Genomic DNA, 23,330 nt, shown 5'->3' on the forward strand with positions numbered 1-23,330 from the left:
CATCGTTGAGCCAAAGAATGAAGTAAACTTTAGCAGTCTGATCTCAATCAGACGGGCAGAATGGACTGGAGGACCAGTACAGCTTCGGTATTCATTGAAGATGATCCATTCGGCTATAACTTTGTTTGTAATAATTAAGCTTCAACAGTTCAACTTCAATCCTGTCCGTTTGATTCCTTTTTTAAACATATTGGAAGTTACAACGGGTTCATGTTATCAACTACACTCATCTGAAAGGGTCAATCCAGGAGGTGTATTGATCATTTGATTGTTTAATTATATTAGGAAGAAAAGTTCAAAGAGAAATTAAGAAAATCAATGAAATTTATGATTATTCGATGATTCAATTTATGCCAGTCTGACAAAACTGTATAGAAAATAAATAACAATTAAAAAGATTATTATAATTTTATATTTTGTTATTTTGGTTTAAATTTAACTTCAGACAAATCCATCCGATATTTTTTTGTTCTTTCTTGTGGTCCTCCTCCTCGTCTATCTTTTGTTTTTTGTTTTTTTTACATCGTCTTTTTTTCCTCGTGAGCTTGTTTTTCACGCGACTCTGAATTTACTTCTTGCTTTACAGAATTAGAAAACAACAACAACTCAGCGAAAATAAATAGTTAAATAAGGACGACAAAATCTTATAGAAAATTAAAAGCTGTCTGAATCTTATATAATAGTAAAGCTAGGCAAACGAACGAACTTCTCGAATGATTTGCATGTGGAGGTGAGAGATTGGTTGTTGTACATTACATACACTTTTTAATGAGATGAAATAAATTATTTAAAGAATTGGGTTAGTAGGAAACTGGGGACAGTACAGGTGGATTGCTGTGAATGGGTACAGACTGTCCAGGGAATCAGAATGTAAATAAATTTAGGTGGAATTCAAGTATTCCTCAAAAAAATTGAAATTAAGTATTCTTTTTCTTCTAAAATTCATAAAATCATATTCACCCTACTAAAATTTAAAAATTCACAACTTTATCTAAATGATTGTTTTAGTACTAATACTAACTTTAATTTATAAAGTATTCATTTTATTCTTTATTAAAGAAAAAGTGTCACTTGTGTATAAGTCCTAATTGACCCGTTTATGAGGACAAACGGTTTCATTTCTCTACTACGAAGGGGCAGACTTAAGAACAAAAAATGGATAATTGATCCCCATATTTTTTTGAAAAAAAAATTGTATATATGTATGTTTTTCTATATAATTTAGAGTAAAATGTTATGATACTTCAAAATTGATCCTCATTCTTTATAGGTTTTATGTGATTGATTCTCATAGTTCGAAAGTCTAGCCCTAATCCTATTACTATGCATATACAATGACATTTAAGTATATACTTGTTTGTGCATAGGGGTGCAAACGAACTGGATATTATCCGTATGTATCCAGATCCATATCCAAATATGTATCCGAAAATTAAATAAAGATATCTGATATTCAAATATCCATGTGCATACAGATACACATATGGTTTTAAATTTTCATTATTCGCATATAAATAGTAGATATGTACCATATAGTTTAATATGTATTATGAAAAAAAAATTATGTGTATATTTGTTAATATCCGATCAATATCCTAAAAATTCAAACTGATACGAATGTGGTTTTATCTAGGGCTGTAAACGAGCTGGGCCTTGGCTCAGCTTGTTAATTCTGGCCCGAGCCTGGACCTAGGGGTCCCGAGCCAAAAGTCTTGGCTCAGCTTGTGACAAGCCAGCCCGAGCTAGCTCGCGAGCTGACGAGGTGGCTCGCTGGGCTTTATTGGGCTGCTATTATACAAATTCAAAAATAAAAAAATAAAAAAGCCCATTCAAAAAATTTAAGAAATCGTCCAGCAGGCACATCTTCAAGCAACTAAAGCCCATATCCTTTTTTCCCAAACCGAAAATACATCAATTTTGCATAATTGCGCCTTTGAAAATGAGACTGGACTTAAAATTATACGGGACTAAACCCTAAATCCACTGTAGCTTAACGAGCCGAGCTGGCCCGGTCTGAGCTGACCCCTGGCTCAGCTCGTTTATTTTGGCCCAAGCCTGAGCCGAGCTGGCTCGTTAACAGCTCGGTCCACTAGCGAGCGAGTTAGAGACGAGCCACGAGCTGCGAGCTTTTTTAACAGCCCTAGTTTTATCACTATCCAATCTGTTTGCAACCCTATGTGTGCGTAAATTAGAAGATTGTTCATTCTTATTCTTGCTACATATTTCTTTTTCAATAAAGAGTAAAATAAGAACTTCATAAATTAAAACGAGTTTAATAGAAAAGGTAATAAATTGGATAATTTTGAAAAGATAAACATAATTAATAATATGAACTTTAGAAGGAAAATTTTATAATTTCTAAGTTTTCCAGGAATATACATAAAATATTCCCCAATAAATGAAAGCCGGCCTAGTAAAAATTCTTCATTAAGTCAAAATCGTGGTGAACACGATTCCGTGATAAACTAATAATCATTGAGAAATGTCTCCTGATTAGTGTGTGCTCTTCCCTTCCTATCTCTTTCTTGAAATGGTCATATTTTGAGTTTTAACATTCATTTTTGGTGGGCCCCGTAGAATGTACCTTGTGTACAGTCAATCAAGCTGGATAACATTCATTTTGAAGATATTGAGGTGTTTTCTTTTCATGGTTTTTTTGTAGTGTATCCTTGGCTCTTAATAAAAAACCACTTGGAATGAATTTTTCCAAGATGTGAATGACTTTGGTGGTGAAAGTGTATTAGATATGGTATGAATCATAAGTCATAATTGAGAGCAGAACTAGAGTGTTCTTAAGTTCACTAATTCTCTTGATGAACTCGAGTATAAAACCCATCAAATCGGCTTTAAATGAGAAATTCGAACAGTTGAAACCCGCCTACTTTACGAGTGATGCGTCTACATGTGAAAATTTATTTTTTTAATTAATTTAGTATAAAGTCAAGTGGTAAAAAAACGTTCAAAAAATGAATGCATTAAAATTAATTTATTAACATTCTAATTTTGACCGATTGACTTTATACAAAATTAATTCGAATATTTAAAAATTTTACATGTAGACACATCACTCGTAAGGTAGGCAAGTTTCAACGATTCAGATTCATCATTTGAAGCCGATTTTACGGGTTTAGACTTGAATTCACCAAGCCTGAGTTTACTAAGAGACTTGGTGAACTTAAGAACACCCTAGTTCTACTCCATAATTGAAGCAATTAAAAAAAAATTACATGTCAGTGTAATATATTATAGAACAAAGGCAGAAAAATAAAATATTATAAAATTAATTATAATAAATTTTATAATATTAAGTTCGAGAAATTCAATAAAATAGTATTATGTGTGGGCTTAAGGATGGAACTAGTGTTATCTCCATTCTTATATTATGTACATAGTTGTTCTGATCCGCCAACGGTTGAGATTGAAAGATAAATTTTTAAATTGAATATCAGGTCTTCAATCACATAATATGTCTTCTTTTGGTTAAATACATTTGTTTTATGTGTAGAAGTCTAAATTTAGTTAAAAACAAACTCGCAACAAGAACTGCTACATAGTTTGTCACTATTAAAATTGAAGAATCCTTAGCGATTCGTTTCCTTATTTCTCTTTACAACTATCTCAAATTCCTGCAATTAAATTATTTCCTTATTTTTCTGCTTCCTCCATTTCATTTCTCCAATTCCTCTATAATTTCGACAATGAAAATGAAAACTATCATAAATTTTTGAATTTTATTTAGGGCTACTGTATCTTTGTTAATAGATGAATAGCAGATCTTGTACTGACGGAAACAATCATATCTTTTTGATCGGAATACATATGCAGAGAAAATCTTTATTTAAATTATTTAATCATATATTTTCTAATTTTGTTTATTTACATATTAATTATCCTCTAAATCATTTAATAACATGTCTTGCTTATGGAGAAAATTAGATATTAAATCGCAATGATACTTCGAGAATTTTTTTCATATTATATTTGATCTGTTTGTTTTCATTTGTTGTTTTTTATAATTTGGATATCTATTTTTTCTCATTTGTCTTTTATTTTCATTTAGATATATTTTTTCTTAATTTTGTGTGAACGTCAAACAAAAAGGTCTCTTTGTATTCTATTCAATTTTATAATATGTTCCCGTTGCAACGCACAGACACGATACTAGTAAAATGTATAACATGTGGTTGTGGAGTTTGAACTCCAAGTCTCCATAATCATCATGTGAAATTCTATTAGCACATAAATAACATTTTATGAGGAACACTAATACAAACGAATTCAGAATTTATGTCATAGTGGAACATGAATTGAGTTCAAATTCATTAACTAATTAGTCTCCTGCATGATAAAAATAACAAAAGTATTCTTTTACATAATAAAAAACAACAAAATAGTGTTCTTCTACATATTTAACAGAAGGACAAAATTAATTTTCATGAGACAAATTAATATAAACCTATAAAATCAAATTATTTTTCAAAATCTAAGGAGGATAGTTGCCTCTCTCCCCCGGCCGCCGCAGTATACATTGGATCCGGTTATGGATGCTTGATTATATGAGAACTCGAAATAAATTATAATTAAAATTTTAATATACATCAACAACAACAACAATCAAGCCTTTAGTCTCAAACAAGTTAAAGTAGGCTAGAAATGAAACTCAATCACAATTATAAAATAAAGATAAGTAGTGGTAAAGTAGTAATAAAAATAAAAGTGATAGTGATAGTAATAATACTAATATTAACTATATTCTACCTAAATTATCAATCATATGGGTAAAAGTTCTAAGCTTACATCATTGACTCCAAATTTCTAGTTCTATGACTTAAGACCATACTACCTCTAAATAATCTCTAACTACTACTTAGTACGTGAATCGCTAGCTTCCTCGCGCTTCTGTCTGAAACTCACTCCTTCAAGTCCCTTTAATATACATGATTAAATTTTAAATTTTAATATACATGATTAAAAGAAATTAAATTACCAAGGTGATGAAGCATCTCTAATTAATTCGGCCTTTGTTCAGGACTACTGTATTTTTGTGAATAGATAAATAGCAGATCTTGTGTTGACAGAAACAATCATATATTTTCAATCTGGAGAGAAAATAAATAATATCTAGAACTTACGTTTAGAGAAATGATATGTAGATAAATTTTCATTGTGAAAATAGTTTTCATCAAGAATATATATGAAGAGAAAATTCTTATTTGAATCATTTAATCATATCTTTTTCAGTTTTATTTTTTTACAGATCATTTCTCTTTTAAATTGTTTAATGACATGTCTTGCTTGTGAAAAAAATTATATATTAAATCGCAATGATACTTCAAGATTTTTTTTCATGTTGTATTTGACCCCTTTTTTTCATTTGTTGTTGTTTCTTATATTGTTATTTATTATTTGGATTTTCATTTTTTTTTGTCTTTTATTCTCATTTAAATATTTATTTTTATTTTGTGTGAATGTTAAATAAAAAAGTCTATTGATATTTTATTCTATTTTATAATGTTCTGTTGCAACGCACAGTCACGATATTAGTGATATATTATGATTGTTGGTTATGATCGGACTAAATTCGGACTAAATGTATACTAATGTTTTAGAATGTGTTGTTTTTTCAGATTAATGATAGTTAATAATTGGCCCAAATTTTTTAACATAAAAGATAAAATTAAGTCTTTCAACTTTAAGTATCTGTAAAAAGTCTATACTCAGAAATTTCTAATTGCCTCAAACTTTTTTAATTTAAATAAAATCAATTTTTTAGTGGATGTCACCACCATTCTCTTTGTTGAATATTGAATATTATTAAAATGTTGATATCTTGTGGTTCTTAATTTTTTTAGTGAAGTAGAGTTTAAGGTTTTTTTTTTCATAGATCTAAAATAATGTTTTAGATTTTTTTATGCTCTGTTTTGTTTATATTTTTAAGAGATAGCAGCCGGCCATTTTTATTAATACCCCAGAAAATAAACAAAATTTTAAAAATAACCTTCAATACAGTTTTTTTTTAAAATAACCCAACTACCTCGGCCTGGGGCGGCCCAAAAATCAAACGGACCGCCCGCCACAGAGGCGGGCCAAACCACAAGCGGACCACCCTGTGAGGAGCGGGCCATACCCTGAATAATAGAACAGTAATGACTACTAAATAATAATTAAAAGAAACTAAAAAAAAAAATTGTTGCTACAGTAAAATCGCCTAAAAAATTGCTGCTCCCAAACAGTAAAATCTCGCAACAGGCTCTGACTGAAGGTTTACAGATAATGGAGACAGGAGAGAAAAAAAACGTTTAAATACACCTCTAGTGGACCGCCCGGCTGTGGGGCGGTTCGGTTAGGGCATGGCCCGCCCGCCTAAGGGGCGGTCTGGTTAGGGAATGGCCCGCCCGCCTATGGGGCGGTCTGCTCTTCATTTTTGGGCCGCCCCAAGCCCAGGCGGTTGGATTATTTAAAAAAAAAAGCTGTATTGAAGGTTATTTTTAAAATTTTGTTTATTTTCTGGGGTATTAATAAAAATGGCCGGATAGCAATCATTAGGTAAGTCTTATAATTTTAAAAGTTTTAATCATGTGTATTGAAATTTAATTAATTTATTTTTCAAAAGTTTTTATATAGTTCAGTTTCTCTCATAAATTATTAAAGAAAGCTAATAACAGTACCTGCACTGTATCCGTAGGGGGACCACCGAAAATTAAATGTGAAAAAATAATTTTTTTGTGGGATCGCCAAAACTCCACAATTTTGAATTTTTTTTCCTAGAGTATTAATATCTATGCACGGAAGTATTTATATCTATGAGGTGAACAATTATTTATTGTGCGGGTACTATAGCACGAAGATAACAGTACCCGCGGGGGATCACCAAAAATTAAATACAGAAAGATAACTTTCTGCATGGACTGCAAAATCTCTACAATTTTAAAAAAGAATTCATATTATTAATATCTACGTAATTTTTTCTTTCCATAATAAAGTTTTATAGGAAATGTAGGATGAAATAATGGAGGATTTTGAATATTGCTCTCTTTATACCCTTTTCAACGGCAATGAAGTTGAGGAAAAATCAATTAATTTAATGTTTCTTAATAAAATTGAGAGAAATTTAGTTTTTCTTCTTCAAAATTTTAGCCTAACACCGTTACACGTCGTTATGCTATGGAACGGATCAAACACATTTTTTCCAAAACCGAACAAACCAACGGGCCTTAATATTTTGGACTTGTTTGTCAAATTATTATTGGTAAAACTAGTATTATTAATGATAAAAATAGAATAGCGGGTAAATAGTTATATTCTAATTATGCTTAGAATAATGTTATTGTATGCTATTTAAATATTTAATATGCTACTTGATAAAATATTAATTAAAATAGAACGGCGAATTTATTTGTAATTGAACTCGAGCCTTGTGCCTACGGGCTTCCTCTCGAAAACGAAAAACGAGCATACTACCTAGCTATTGCACGTGTGAATTAATTTAAGAAAGCGTGACAAAATTTGAATTTGTATCTTCTGCATTAACTCAAGGGGGAATCTTTTGAGTTAATGCATCCGGCTTTAAAATTTGTGCAGATTAGATCCGCACTAATATTAAAGAGTTGCTGTGTTAAAATCAAACAGACGGATTAGTTTCATTTAAAATCTGACAACCAAGAGGCATTAACTCAAAAAATTCTCTTTTGAGTTAATGCAGAGGATACGTGTTCACAAAATTTATTTCTCTTTCTTTTTGGGTTGAAGTCTTTAACAGGTTCATACGCTGGATATAATTTAATTTTACCTTCGATCTTATCTTTCAAAACTTTTTATGTATATCGATCGGATAGAGACCGTTGTTCTTTTTTATTCTATCTTTCTAATTCCTATGGCTGATGGATGAGATGGCTCAGACTCGGAGGGGAATTTTGAAGACCAAACTGCAATATATTAAGATATATCATATTCAAAATTGGAAAATCACTACACTATAAAAATTAGTTACATTGAAATATTCAGTCATTTCATACTTAAAATTAAACTGCAGTATTATTTTGATAATTGGGTTTGTGTATCGAGTTTCATGCAATTTTACAGTTATCTAATATCTCATCAACTGCTATTAAATATGAGGAGGGTTCAAATGCCTCCATATTTTTGTGCCTCCATCATGCCTCCATCTCTCTCCATCATTTTCAAAGTTCAAAGAGTCGATACGAACCGCTCAACTTAACATCCATACTAAAATATGTTTGGAGACCAAATTTTATATTTTTATGAATTTTTTACTATTTTTTTAGATAGGTACAAAATCAGTAAATCTGAACCATCTAAAAACAGTATTTTTGTACCTATCTAAAAAAATAGTAAAAAAATTCCTAAAAATATAAAATTTGGTCTCCAAACATATTTTAGTATGGAGGTTAAGTTGAGCGGTTCGGATCGACTGTTTGAACTTTGAAAATGATGGAGTGAGATGGAGGCATGATGGAGGCACAAAAACATGGAGGCATTTGAACCCTCCTCATTAAATATATACCGTTGCAAGTTTTAAGTCGCTCTGCGAAAGGTAATGTGCATTAAATTTTATCATTTTCATACGCATCATACAAGCATAATATAAATCACAATGTAAAATGTCAGATTTCAAAATTATAAATTATTTCAAGAGAGCCTACAATATCTTGCAAAGTGCATATCAATTTGTGCTATGAATCTAATGTGTTTTTATAATACAAACAATTAATCTCAACAGTTCAAGAGAATCAGCCTTTGGTCTAGTAATAAAGACGCACGGCTTCTATGTGGAAAATCATGAGTTTCAAACCGACAAAATAGAGAATCTTCTGTAATATAAAATTTTGAAGAAATCTAATAGTGATTCTCTATCTATCTAAAACATAGTAAAAAATAGTGATTCTCTACCTATCTAAAACATAGTAAAAAAAATCTTTTAAAAAAAGTTAAATTTTGGTCTTCAATTATATTTTCATACGAAGATCGTGTTGAGCGGTTCAAATTTGACTGTTTGGATTTTAAAAACGAAATTATGAATATGTAGCATATATCAATCTACATTTTGCAAAATATTGTAGCCTCTCTCAATTATTATTTTTTATTATTAATTATTAAGTTAATATATTGGTAATAAATTATCATATGTTTGAATTTTGAAAAAAAAATATAAATATATAGCAGGGATCGATTTACGGTTCGCAAAATATCGTAACCTGACTCATTTATTTTTTATTTTACTAAAATTATAGAGTTAATATATCGTTAAGAAATCCTCATTTGACTAATTTCAATCAGTGTTGTAAATAACGATATGCGGTTGTCGGACGGACAGGATACCGCCAAATAATTAATTGAGAATAATTGATCATAATCGAAAATAATCGACTAATAAGTTAAAAAAATTTATAACAGTTGATCACCGCCAACAACTAATCGGACTTTTTTGTAACACTGATTTCAACAATGAGAACACCAATATGAAAAAAAAAATAATAATTCAGGCGCAACCACGGTTCAACAGTGCTTTCTCAGCCCACTTCATTGCTGTTTACTATGCAATTTCTTGGGCCCAAATGCCCAATCACCCATCGGTCCGGACGATATAGTACATGCATTCATCCAGACAGTATGATGTCAAGATCCGAAAATCTCTGCTCTGTTGCCCCAGCCCCCAGGGCTTTCAAATAATAATAATAATAATAAAATCTCTGCTCTGCTGGCACTGAGTCCGGATCATCTGAAGCAACTCATTTTTTTAGTTTGAATCCATACCTTCAGACTGATTGAGAATTTTTTTTTATAAAAATAATAATTAAAATATCATAAAACAAATTAATTGTTTTCTTTTCTAAAAAAAACAATAAGGACATATATTTAGTTCGGTACACCGGATACCGGAAATTTAGTTATGTACACATTTTGTCACAACATCACTAGTGGTTGCATAACATATTCGAAAAAAAAATATGACCGAACCAAATATATTGATGGACCGGAAATTAGATATGGTACACCTCTTTTTTCTTTTAGTTTCTTTTTTTGTTTATTAGGTTTAATATATATTTTTTTAAAAGAGAGGTACCAAATCAAATTTTTGGTCCATAGAGATATCAGAAATTTGATTCAAGGTGAAATAGGCATAAATGATGTAATTGTTTGCGTGATGTGTAATATTGTGACAGGTGTGTATCAGATTAAATTTGTGATAACTCTGTATCGAAAATTTAATCATAATTTAGTTTCTTTTTTTGTTTATTAGGTTTAATATATATTTTTTTAAAAGAGAGGTACCAAATCAAATTTTTGGTCCATAGAGATATCAGAAATTTGATTCAAGGTGAAATAGGCATAAATGATGTAATTGTTTGCGTGATGTGTAATATTGTGACAGGTGTGTATCAGATTAAATTTTTGATAACTCTGTATCGAAAATTTAATCATAATGTTACTATTTTCGGAGAAAAAACTATCAATCTATTTTTGACAAATTAAATATTTTTTTTATATAAATAAAAATATCTCAATCCGATTGGAAGTGAAAATGCATGGACTACTTTAATTATTGTGCTAAAACAGATCGGACAGTCCAGATCTAAACTCAAGTTTGAGGTAGTGATATGAAATCTGCCTGGCACTGGGCACTGGCATAAGATTCCATACATCTTGGGAGTTGAGACTTGGAATGAAAGTCTGAAACCGGTTGCGTTATAAACGATCTCTCTCATTCTTTCACTGAGTCAGATCACGCTATTCAAGGCAAGTTTATCTATTTTTGTTGCCTCACCGCTCCAATCACAGTAGAGAAAACGAAAGAGAAGGAAACCAGCCATGGCCGACCCGCTAGACGCTCTCCGATCGCTAATGGCTGCGCACTCACCTCCGCTCCACGCTCTCGTCGTCCCTTCCGAGGACAACCACCAGGTTCTCTTCTCTCTCTACGGTTTTAGGAACCCGAATACATGGGGCAATTAGCGTCACGATTCACCTAGCCGATCCGACATTAATTTTGTGCGTGCGTTCGTGCGTGAGTGTTTGATGATATGTAATATGAAAGCGATGATTAGTTCTGAAGTTGTGGCTTTTTTTCCTTTTTTCCGCTGAAATGCAGAAGGCTAAAGTCCTACATTAGTTATGCTATTGAAGATTTTGAATTACATACATCGTATACTTCAAAAACTTAAAAAAGAAAAGGAATCAATGACATCTAATCTTTTATTGCAAGTGCCTCGCCGCACTGGCAATTGGGCATTGGCTATGTTGGAGATTTTTTTGCTGTCTACGTATGTGCTTTGGTTTCATGTCGTAATCTTTTTTTTTAATTTAAAAAAATGAAAGTGGTTCGAAAGGCTTGATAATGGATATTGTAGGATAAGAATTAGCTATTTTCTTTTTTTTTTTTAAAAAGAAAAAAAGATAACTGATCAGATTGTTTGATATTTTGAGCAGGTCCCTTGGGTGTCAATTTCATATTTAAATAGTCTTCCAAACTGGGAATCTTAGCATTTTGAAAATTTTAAAATTAATAATCAGAACTATGGAGTCCCATTCTTTAAGTAAGCAAACTTGATCACATTATTTTTTTCTTCGAAAGTACCAAATCTAATATAATTAATGAATATGCTTACAAATTTATTTATAAGTTCAACTTAAACATACTTTATTTTCTCAAAATTTTATAAAAATGATATCCTAACTTTTCCTCGCCAGAGAGAGGATTGTTCTCCACATTCTGGTTACTGTTGAACAAACTTATATGTTAGGTATTCCTAGTCAATAATTTCATTAAAAAAAAATTCCTGGTTAATAATAACAGTGCAATAGTGATTAAGTATAAATTATTTTTGTTTGGGTTTTTTTGGTATATCCTTTCTGTTTCTTTCTCAAATAGTTTGAACATAGGATAAAATTTCTGGTACATGCACATGGGCAATTTTGAGGGTATGAAAAATGGTAGAAGTATAGTAAAACCTTTGTGTATGCATGTGTTGCTGCATCTAATGGACGTCCATATTTAATGATTTACTTGTTTTGATAGATAAATTTATGCTTCTTTGCAGAGTGAATATGTCTCTGAGAGGGATAAAAGGAGGCAGTTCGTGTCAGGATTTACAGGAAGTGCCGGTGAGAATATACTGGCCCTCTTTACTTTTCCTACCTTGTATGCATGCTTCCATATATAAAGCTTTTGTTGTAAAGAAATGCCAAATTTTACTCGAATGGACCCCCAAGTTTTGTTGAAGGAGAAATTTGCTCAATTGATGAGCTGATCCAACTTGACTCAGACCAAACTGCAGAACTTTTAACTGCATTATTGTGTTGTTAAGTTTGTTGAGTATCCTAACAAAAGGTTTTGTCAATAGGTTTGGCTCTTGTAACAATGAACGAGGCACTGCTATGGACAGATGGGCGTTACTTCCTACAAGCTACTCAACAACTGAGCGACCGATGGAATCTGATGCGCATCGGGGAAGATCCAACTGTTGAGACTTGGATAGCTGACGTAAGCAATTATCCTCATTTTGTGTTCTTATGTTTGCTTGCATATGAGATGTTTCGAAAAAATCTGTCAGAACAATAGAAGAGAGAAAAAAACTTGGTTTCAGTCATGCCTATCTAGTTGAAGAAACACAGACAATATAAATAAAACTGTGTAATAGTTATCAACGCCAGACCACACTGATTCATACGACTACTTGATTGCATATCCTCCCCATCCTGTACGGCATTTAGTTACTTCTGTATTATTGAACTTAGACAACAACACAAGCACCATTTTGTAATATAATCTTATTCTGTATAATATGTCATCCTTTTGCAGAATCTACCAAGTGAAGCAGTTGTTGGGATTGATCCGTGGTGTGTGTCTGTAGAAACTGCTCAGAGATATGAAAAGGCTTTTTCAGGGAAGAAACAACAATTGTTCCAGCTCTCCTCTAACTTAATAGATGAGGTTTGGAAGGACCGACCTGTGGCTGAAGCCTCGCCTGTGATGGTGCAGCCGTTGGAATTTGCGGGATGCAGTGTTCAAGATAAGTTGAAAGATCTGAGAGAAAAGCTGCTGAAGGAGAATGCCTATGGGATAATCTTCTCTTCTCTTGATGAGGTTTTGGACACTTTTATCTTTTTAAATTGTCGTCTTAAGTTGATACCTCAATTGAAATTTTGAATTTGGTCAAGTTAGAAATAATTGGGAAGCTATGTTCCTCTCATTTATCTATAGTACATCAAAGCATTCCAAGAGAGTGGTCTGCGTCAACAGCATGCCGTTTTGTTATGAATCTTCTAGGACTTCCAATGGGAGCGTGATGAACTGATGATCATGTGATACTTTTGTGATTTTCTTTCTGATTAGGTTGCTTGGCTTTATAACATACGGGGAAATGATGTTGCATACTGTCCAGTGGTTCATTCTTATGCCATAGTTACCATGGACTCTGCTTTCTTCTATGTGGATAAGCGAAAGATCTCTTCTGAGGTCAGTACTTCTTTCAATTAAATTTAAGTTCAGTCTGTTGTACAGGACTTGATTTTTGACTATGGAGATAAATTATTCAGTTTACCTTTATAGAAGTCAGATATTGAATAACAGGTACCATTTGGCATGAAATGGCCATGATACTTATGGTCCATTGCTTTGGTGCTTGTAAAATATACTTGAGATAAGATACAAACAATAAATTTGCCTAACTATACGATATAACCCCTAGTAATGTACAAACCTACAAATTAAACAAATTGCAAAAAAAATCATTTGTGAAAAGTCATTCTAATCCTTTTAAAAACAAACTAATCTCCTTACATTTATCTTGTGTTCAAAGCAGGTTCAGACTTACTTCAGTGAAAATGGGATTGAAATTGGAGACTACAACATGGTCGATTCTGATGTAAGTCTGCTTGCATCTGGTCAGCTAAATGCTAAAAACAAAGCCAAGGTAGATACAGAAAAATCATCTGATGAGATGAAGAGTGTAAAAATATGGATTGATCCAAGTTCGTGCTGTCTGGCACTGTCTGCGAAGCTATCTGCTGATCAGGTGTTCTCGTATCAATCACCTTTAGCTCTTGCCAAGGCCCTTAAGGTAATTTGTCCTTATTGTTTTTCTTCTTCTATTTTATGTGATGTCCTCAGTCTTCTTATACTTTTTTATAATTGAATGTGGTGAAGAACCCGGCAGAGCTGGATGGCTTAAGAAAAGCACACATCAGGGATGGTGCTGCTGTTGTGCATTATCTGGTTTGGTTGGACAATAAGGTTAGCTAAACTTTCTTCCCTTTTCAATGGAAATATTTTTGATTGGTAATTCAATTGTAAAAGAATGCTGAGTCATTTCTTTCTATTTTGCTTGTTCTGTTGGTTTTGGTTGCAGATGCAGGAACTATACGGAGCTTCTGGTTACTTCAACGAGCCACAAGGAGAGCAAGAGATAAAATCTCCGTTAGTTGCAGTTTTATTATTAACTTGTCACCTAGGTGTTTATCTGTGTGCCAGTTTATGTTACCTCACATTTGTTAATATTATGCAGAGACGAGAAACTCACTGAGGTATCCGTTAGTGATAAGTTAGAGGGTTTTCGTGCAAAGCAGGAGGTAAACATTTAAAAGCCATCTAACCTTAAAAAAAAACATAACCTCTTGAATATTATGTTACTAATTCTGACCATCAAGATATTTTTCCCAATTTTTTTTTTCTAATTTGTTATCATGTTATTGCAGCACTTCAAAGGGCTGAGTTTTCCTACCATCTCATCTGTTGGCTCAAATGCGGCAATAATTCACTATGGACCAGAGCCAAACACATGTGCTGAACTTGATCCTGATAAGATCTATCTATTTGATTCTGGGGCACAGGTTTAAGTTATTCCTCTATATTTTCCGATTTAACCAATTTTACACCCTTGTTATCGCCCTTAAAAGATACTGTGCTATTACAGTATTTGGATGGAACGACAGATATAACAAGGACTGTGCATTTTGGGAAGCCTTCTCAACACGAGAAGTCTTGCTATACTGCTGTAAGTGGGTTATAAGGAATATTTGGATCTAATAGGAATTTGTCCTCTTCTTCTTCTTCTTTTCTTTGTCAGCTTGTTGAAATGTAGTAACTCTTTATTGCCTTACAAAATAGGTTCTCAAAGGCCACATTGCATTGGATAGCGCTACATTTCCTAATGGGACTACAGGTAAATTACAGTTACACAAGTTGAATGTGCATATTCTATCCTAAATTTACGATCAATAGATGAACATGCTTTTGATCTTAAATAGGCAATGCTCTTGACGTTCTTGCCCGTACCCCACTATGGAAGAGTGGCCTTGATTATCGACATGGCACAGGCCATGGAATAGGAGCATATTTGAATGTCCACGAAGGTATGACTTTTTTCTCCTTGTCTTTTTCTGTCACATAATTCATATGGTATGATATAACTTCTTTCTTTATTCTCTTTTGTTTTTCAGGTCCTCATCAAATCAGTTTTAGACCTCATGCTCGCAACGTCCCACTTCAATCATCAATGACCGTGACAGATGGTTTGTACTTAATAATTTATTTATTTAATTGTAATTATTGCTTACCTCTTAATGATCTATCTTGTCTTTCCTTCTAGAACCGGGTTATTACGAAGATGGGAACTTTGGAATAAGGTTGGAGAATGTTCTTGTAGTAAAAGATGCTGATACTAAGTTCAATTTTGGCGGCAAGGGTTATTTAGTCTTTGAGCATATTACTTGGGTAAGTCGAGAATACATAAACACAGAATACCATTCTTTTTCCCTCTTTTCTTTTGTTCATTTTACTATTCACATCCTTGTAATTTGATTAAACAATTCAAGAGATACTATTTGATCATGAATCCATGTGTTTGACACTTTATATGTAGATAATAATTTTTATACCATATGCAGGCACCGTATCAGACAAAGCTGATGGATTTGAACTTGTTGAGCCCAGAAGAAATTCAGTGGGTCAACTCATACCACTCTGATTGCAGGAGGATTTTGGCTCCATATATGAATGAAAAGGAAATGGAATGGCTTAACAAAGCGACTGAGCCAATTAGTACCAGTGCTTGACTGTATTAATGTAACTTATTTCGAATTGTATGAATTATTTCTATATTGCCCATTGCTTACAATATACTCTCTATTTGATAAGCATGGCAACATAGAATGGTATATTTATTGTGTGCACGCTGATGCATGCGCTGCCATGCCAAATTCTCATTCGTTTTAACTGGCAACGTTTGTGTGGGTGGTGTGTGTGGGTGTGTGTGTGTGTGGGGGGGGGGGGGGGGGGGACGAGTTCATATGGAAAAATCAATAGTAAGATATCCATATCTGATTAGAAATCCATTGGACTAGGATATGAATCTGCATTTTCGTTTTCTCGATTCTTGATGAAATTGGATTCTTGAAATTTTTTTGCATATACACAGACTAATTGCTAGGTGGAAGGGATTTAAAAAAGTCCAAATTTTTATTTTTGGATTTTTGAAAATGCTACAAATAAAAAATTTCGGCCAAAATGAACACCCCAAAAAATTGCAGGACTTTTCGAATTGTATTATTGAATAAGTAAACAAATAAGAGAATTATATTATAAACGGACGAGATTCATTTTGTATTTAATATCGGATGAGATATTTTTACACCCAAAAGATTTTTGAACTTTTGTATTGCGCAGTAGAGATGCTGTCATTGGGGAATGGAACAGTAGGAATCTTGCCAGCAGTAAGCATGTACAGAAAACAATATTTGAAATAAGGTGTATGGCTCTTAGAGGTAAAACTAGTAGTTTTCCTTTAAAATTATCAACTTAACCAGCTAATAAGATAGAGGATTACCAAATCATTTGACTAATCTATTGTACATCATTACCCATCACCAATCATGCATCTTAAACCTTTTATCCGACTTCTTTTACATTATTTTTCCTTTTGTTTTCCATTTGACTCGTTACGGATGGAGCACATTGTGTCAAGGTAATTGATAGATAAGACCCGGCTAACTAACCGGGGCATTTATTGAGAGAAGAATTATATAATACAAACCCATCACCAACTTTTCATATCTATATGATACATCCATGAGTATAAAACAATAGACAAACAACTGAACAAGACACCCGTGGTAATAAAATTAATCTGCTTGTCCGTTGGTTCTGCTACATTAAAACTTGTTCCAGAGCATAGCGCCATAGCGTGTAACAAAAAAAAAAAAGGGAAAGAGAGACAAAGAAAGCGTAAAGAAGTAACCTCCTTTATAACTCGATTTGAAAGTGAGAATCGGTAAGAAAAATTTCTAAAGTTATACTGTGATTTCACTATCACAGTGTACAAAAGTCAGCTCCTGTGCATCCTGATTTGGAGTGAGAATCGGTGATAAAAATAGTTCAAATTATTCATTGATTTCAACTTTGCTCTCTTCCCCTTATTTTTGCTCCCATTCCGATTTTATCATTTTGAAACAGGTAACTGAGTGCGATCAGGACCAGTCTTCCCTCCCTCTTACGAAGCATAGTCTAAGATAAGTTAGTTATTCCAGTCAGACCTACAAGTTGGTAGGAGCCTTTCATAATTAGGGACCATGATCCAAAAACCCCAAGGGATTGGTTCCATTCCATGTACATGATTTGGTAGAATGAAGCATCAAATCATTGAGCTATTTCCAGCATCGCCGAGACAAGCAACCTCCCCTCACATGTACCGGGACCCAAGTTTAGTTCTCCAGTACCCCTCCATCCAACAAGGTTTCGTTAATGTTTTAAAGTGGGGCCTATATGGCCGTATAGGCAGTTATCTCACGTGGGCAGGAATGGAACTCCAAAAACATTTATGGAGGCCGAAAGAATGTGTCGGTATGGTTCCAAATGTAAAATGGTTAGTTCGTTAGTATGTTTTTTTTTTTTTTTTTGACATGACTGCTGGGTTTTTTTGCCATGCTTGGTGACACAAGCGAATTTTTATATTGAATTATGGTACCAGCTTGTCAATTTTGGGTTGCTAGTGAGTGATATATGATTGAATAAAGATATTTTGTCTCATATTTTAACGTGAACTAGTGGCAGCCGCAATTTTTTTTTATATTTGAAAAAAAATATATAATCAAAACTAGAATTTAAAAGGAAAAATTAAAAGAAAGACCAGATTTTGAAAGTTGCAATTTAACTGTCCCGGTGGGTAGTACTGATATTAACTGGTCTACTGGAATGGGTGGTAGTTCAAAATTTGCATGGATCAAATCAAATGGAAGGTTACATTTCTGATTTACAAGGCATGCATTTCTGTATTTAACGCTCACCCAATGAATTCACACTTTTTTTTTCTTTTCTTTTTTATATCGCAACGTTCTTTTGTCTTTACAATTGAATGCGGAGACAGTACAATAACAATTTGAATAGGGAACTGATACATCGCTACTCAATACCTGAAGCAATGATGCAACTAATTTAAAACTGAAGAATGAAATAAATTATCTAACCTGAAGCAATGAATAAAGAAAATTCCAATCTGTGTTCATCCATCATTACTAGACCTAGGTAAAAAAATTGATTAACAAGAGAAAATACAGAATGAAACAAGAAACAGACTTATATCAAATTAACCCTTCAAATTGTCACAAACTTTTCTATCGGTTAACCTTCAATAAATCTTCATTCTGTTTTTACCGTTTACATAACCTAAAGCTTCAGCTCGAGATCCTCAACAGCTACCTCATGAATTCTCTCCCCCTCCCATGGGGTTACCTTTCCTTTCTCAAACTCAAAATCTTGACCAACAGCTGTACCAGTAACCATCTCTGTACCGGTACTAACCACACCGGGGTTGACCAGGTTGAAGGTAGGTGAAGCAGGTGCTGTATGTTGGAAGCTAATCCACCGACCTGAATCAACTGTCGAGACGTCAGACTCATCACATTCTGGTATCGTGTCAGGGTGCCGGTGTTGCCGGGCCCGTGTTGGGCTTGCAGGAGCTGAGACAGCAAAAAAAGGGTGTCTAAAGGGATCTGGCTCCCACTCCGGCTTGCGCACTTTAGTGGGCCGAGAAGAAGTTGGGGAGGAGAGAGGCGGTGTCACGGGTGCACTATTGGAGATACGGAGAGCTGGGAGGTTAGGAAGATTCCGGAGGAATGGAAGAAGGTACGATGGGTTGACGGCAGGGTTGTTATAATTAGGGCTAGGGTTAGGATTTTCATTGCGGGTCGGACTGGGAAAGGAAGAGGAAGAAGGGCTTGCATGGTAGGAAGCAACCGGGCTGACAAAGGCCGATGAAGGAGCACTAAGAAGTTGAGATGAAGAACATGGGCTCAAGTTTGTTGAGGCTAAACCCGCAAGTGCAGCCTCCGATGGTTGTGTAGGTGGCTTGCATCCCTGTAGTTAAATGAAATTAAAATTGGAAACAAATGCTCAAATACACTGATTTTTGGGTACATTTCTATAAGCTTATTATATATGCACAGAACCAAACAGTATGTCGGACTAGTGCATTAAAATTAATGAGCAAATATACATTGTTAGCCTTGAGTTCTTTACACCAGTACTAATAAACTTTTTATTATGTCAAGTGACCTAGTATTTGTAGGTTTGGTTACTTCAATGCTGTTGCTTTAATTTTTCTCCTCTTTATCTTCAATTTTTCTGTTTAAAGTCTAACATCATGAAAGGGGATAAACCACTTGCCAAATGCTTATAGATCAGTGGGATACATGTTGAAACAGGAAAAGCGAAAAAATAGGCACAAAAAGTTCGCCGGCAAAGACTTAATTTCAACATACAACTAGTGAAAAGATACTCATCATGGCCGATTGAAATAAAGGAAAGGTAATGAACGAAAGACCACCTCAAAAGAGAAAGCAGTCAAAAGGAAAAGTGAAAAAATCATGGTCTTTTTGTTTCCTTCTACTATTTTATCACAGAGAACGTTATCCAGCTTAATCCAGGGGAAATTAAATGTCCAATAAAGGTCTTCTAGGAATTGAGAAATGTGGATAGCAGATCTAGAAACATTGCAATTAGTTCTTTCCTAAAATTCGAATTATGCAATCCTTAAATAGCCCGTGATTGATTTATTAGAGAATAATTAAACCCTCAGATCAATTAATTTACACCAAACACCCTTAACTTCCACCACAGCCAGTAAATTAGCTCCAATCAATAACCAAAACACCCAGATCGACTAAATAAAATATTCCCAATTTGAGAAAGATCACAATAAAAACACATCCTACTCCAAATTACTATAAAAAAGTGTATCAAACTGAAGCATAAATAAGCCTAGGCTCAGATGAATTCCAAGATACTAAACTGGCCTGATTAGTTAATTCCCAGCAACAAAAAATAGAGAGAATTAATTGCACTTGTTAATAGAGAAGCAAACAAATCAATTCCTAAATCGCGACTCTCGCCGGAGCTCCACCACCCAATCTCCAAAGATCTAAAAGACCAGTAACGAATTACAAATAAAAGTCCCTCCGAAAGTCCACCCCCAAAAGCAGGGAAAAAGGAAACAAACTAAAATAGAAACAGATGAGGAGGCAAAAAACCAAAAGAGAGATGAGATCTGACTGAATTACAAGGTTTGAGGTGAAGTACCTTGCGGTAGGTGGTGCCGTCGTCCTCCACGACCCACCCGGCCTCGCGGCAGAGCGCTTTAAGGACCTCGTTGTTGTCGCAGTGCTTGGGCAACTTGTAGTTCCCCAGCGCTCTCAGTCCAGAGAATATCTTCGCCGCGATGGCTCGCCGCCTCCTCTCCCTCCTCTTGTTGTTCTCCCTCTCCTTCCACGTAGGCATCCTTCCTCCACCAACCCCAACTGCTCCGCCGCCGCCTCCTCCTCCTCCGCTCCCTGACGTCATCCCTTTTAATTTCTCCCAATCTGTGGGTTGGAGAGCCCTTCTCTTTGCTGCCTTCGCGGTTAGGGAGCCCTTCCTAGTTCCTTCTCTTTCCCCTTTTTCTCTCTTTTGTTGTTTGGGTGGGAGATGGTGTGGACTAAAATACAATAGTGTGTGATTGCTTTTTGGACAGAGGAGGCTAGGAGAGCTCACGAGGAGAGTACTATACTTTATTGCGACGAGATTGGATAGATTCTCTTTTGTGACAGACCGTATGGCCCCCGGTCCTCAATCCCATCCATCTAGACATGTTCTTGCACTTAATTGCTGTCTGACGGGGAGAGTGATATTTTGTACCATCATTAAGGATTAATAAGCTAAAGTGGAGTTCATATTCAGCTCTGAGGTAACATGACACTTCTGTTTAGATCTGGACCGATTGATCAGAATTCAGACTAATTTAGTCTGAGTGAAATGCCCAGGAGTTTTTAATATTTGTTCAGATTTTGATTGGATAATTTAAATCTAAAGAGAAATATTTTGTTACCTTGGGTAATATGAATTCGCACAAGAGCGGAACAAGGCTCAAATACAAATTAATCAGACCTTTTTATAACTTTTAATTTTTTTGAGTTGATAGAAAATAAAAGTCAGAGAAAATTAACAATGTAGATAACTTAAAACATAAATTTGATAAGAAAACGTAATTTTTTTACTTTTATAGTATAAAAAAAGTCACATCAATAGAAAAATTTAAATCATCGATAGGGACATTTTGGAAACTCTAAATAATTGACTAGAATCGTGCTTCTATTCTAGCAAATTGCTCCATTTTTATATATACATATATATAATGGGAGTGCGACTAATATGCTTCCGGTAGCACTTCGGCCGAAGTGCTATCGGTCTAAATTTCAAATTTCAATATCTAAAAAGTCGATCTGAACCGTTAGATGTGATTTCTATATTTAAATGTGCTTGGAGACCAAATTTTATATTTTTTTGAATTTCTTTACTATTTATTAAGCCACTGTGAAAATTGTTGATCCAACGGTGGCTTAACAAAATAGTAAAATCAAAAGCCATCGTTGGATCATCAATTTTCAAATTGGCTTAATAAATAGTAAAAAAATTCAGGAAAATGTAAAATTTGGTCTCCAAGCATATTTCAATATAGAGATCACATCTAACGGTTCATATCGACTTTTTGAATTTTGAAATTTGAAATTTGGACCGATAGCACTTCGGCCAAAGTGTTACCAAAAGCATATTAGTCACACTCTATATAATGGAGTTGTTTTGTCTGCATAAATTATATGTTAGTATGTCTATACGAGGTAAAAGTATGTAAACTAAGTTCATATTATATAATTATAGGCCTATTGTGAAATCATATTAAGTGGTACCTGATTATTATTTTGTCCCTATGATTTAATGTGATACAAATTAGTATTTATAAATATTCATATTAACAAAAACAAATAGCAAAATCCGAATGCATACCACAATTGAAAGTGCGTGAGCTATCAAAAAGGCAGTAAAAGTTTAACAATATTATAGGTTAAACTATACAGTATGATAAAAAAAAAATACGTAGTTTTAATTTAAAACTAAATAAAGGGCTTTCAATGAATTCATCAATAAAGAAGAGATATAATATGATATTTTTAACAAATGAGTTGTTTCATTTTTTATTAGAAATTAAATGATTGGTAAAAGATTATTTTTGAAAAATAGTGTAATTTAACACTGAATAGAAGCATCAGAAGAAATATTACAAAATATATTTACCAAATGAAATATACTCGTATACCACATTTCAATAATTACTTCCACACCAATATAGCTTCTAATGATTAATTTAATACGGCCTACGTAATTAATTACAGACCGAGTCTTGCAAAAATTCCCATGTGCTCAATCTCTCTCCTTCCTGAACTCGTCTTTTGAGGAGGGTTTGGGGTGGGGGCTGAAAGGTAAATTGACCCAAATACCCTCGATTTTATTCTGTACCATTGGGTGGTAACGTCGAGATTATTGAACCAGAGAAAAAGGATTTAAAAGACTAATCACGCAGCATATACACGAGTTTAAGCAGGGGACAAACAGCAGAGGTTAGCAGAGAGTCTTTGGTCCTTGGTTTGACCGGGGTATCAAGTATGAACTCGTGAGTTCTCTGATTCGTTTCACAAAGAAATCAGTCCAGAAAACAGAATTAGCATCTGGAACTTCTCCAGTATAACTAAATGGAGATATCCTGTTTTAGCTGATGCGTTATAGGGAGATCTCCAGTTTTTGGGAAATTGGAGAAGAGACGGGTCAGTGGATGGCGGTACTGGTGTTGGTGTGGAATCTCTCAGAGGAATTTCACTCGCCGTATTATAATTTCTTTTACCGTGTACGGAGTGTCTAAGGTTTAGTCATAATCTTAATTGTCACTTGTCAGGATGTCAGTATTTTAACCACTAACCGTTGCCTCTGCTGCTCGGCTCCTATCCAATAT

General features: G+C 33.9%; 2 protein-coding genes across 3 annotated transcripts; one reads left to right on the forward strand and one right to left on the reverse strand.

Moving 5' to 3' along the window:
* Positions 1-10,658: 10,658 nt before the first annotated feature.
* Positions 10,659-16,231, forward strand: APP1 (aminopeptidase P1). 2 transcript variants are annotated; one of them, XM_078299032.1, is made up of 16 exons: positions 10,659-10,923; positions 12,060-12,123; positions 12,363-12,502; positions 12,821-13,105; positions 13,355-13,477; positions 13,821-14,081; positions 14,168-14,254; positions 14,370-14,437; positions 14,526-14,589; positions 14,716-14,850; positions 14,934-15,014; positions 15,128-15,182; positions 15,268-15,372; positions 15,460-15,531; positions 15,609-15,733; positions 15,907-16,231. In XM_078299032.1, exons 1-16 carry the CDS (start codon positions 10,831-10,833, stop codon positions 16,072-16,074), a joined length of 1,926 nt encoding a protein of 641 aa, XP_078155158.1. In that variant the 5' UTR covers positions 10,659-10,830; the 3' UTR covers positions 16,075-16,231. The 2 variants fall into 2 exon arrangements, with proteins under 2 accessions (XP_078155158.1, XP_078155160.1); XM_078299034.1 differs by having other exon boundaries at positions 13,824-14,081.
* Positions 16,232-18,462: 2,231 nt separating this feature from the next.
* Positions 18,463-21,056, reverse strand: BEH2 (BES1/BZR1 homolog 2). The gene is made up of 2 exons (XM_078299021.1): positions 20,591-21,056; positions 18,463-19,369 (listed from the first exon to the last, which is right to left on the reverse strand). Exons 1-2 carry the CDS (start codon positions 20,849-20,851, stop codon positions 18,680-18,682), a joined length of 951 nt encoding a protein of 316 aa, XP_078155147.1. The 5' UTR covers positions 20,852-21,056; the 3' UTR covers positions 18,463-18,679.
* Between the last annotated feature and the right edge of the window lie 2,274 nt (positions 21,057-23,330).

Source organism: Carex rostrata, chromosome 3 (genome assembly GCF_964058835.1).
Source record: "Carex rostrata chromosome 3, lpCarRost1.2, whole genome shotgun sequence".
NCBI classification, from domain to species: domain Eukaryota; kingdom Viridiplantae; phylum Streptophyta; class Magnoliopsida; order Poales; family Cyperaceae; genus Carex; species Carex rostrata.

Excerpts from the sequence above, each read along its gene's own strand:
- APP1 (XM_078299032.1), top strand. The coding sequence starts at position 10,831 with ATGGCCGACCCGCTAGACGCTCTCCGATCGCTAATGGCTGCGCACTCA. Across the intron at positions 10,924-12,059 it reads CTTCCGAGGACAACCACCAG|AGTGAATATGTCTCTGAGAG; the intron begins GTTCTCTTCTCT and ends GCTTCTTTGCAG. Across the intron at positions 15,015-15,127 it reads AGAAGTCTTGCTATACTGCT|GTTCTCAAAGGCCACATTGC; the intron begins GTAAGTGGGTTA and ends CTTACAAAATAG.
- BEH2 (XM_078299021.1), bottom strand. The coding sequence starts at position 20,851 with ATGACGTCAGGGAGCGGAGGAGGAGGAGGCGGCGGCGGAGCAGTTGGG. Across the intron at positions 19,370-20,590 it reads ACGGCACCACCTACCGCAAG|GGATGCAAGCCACCTACACA; the intron begins GTACTTCACCTC and ends ATTTAACTACAG.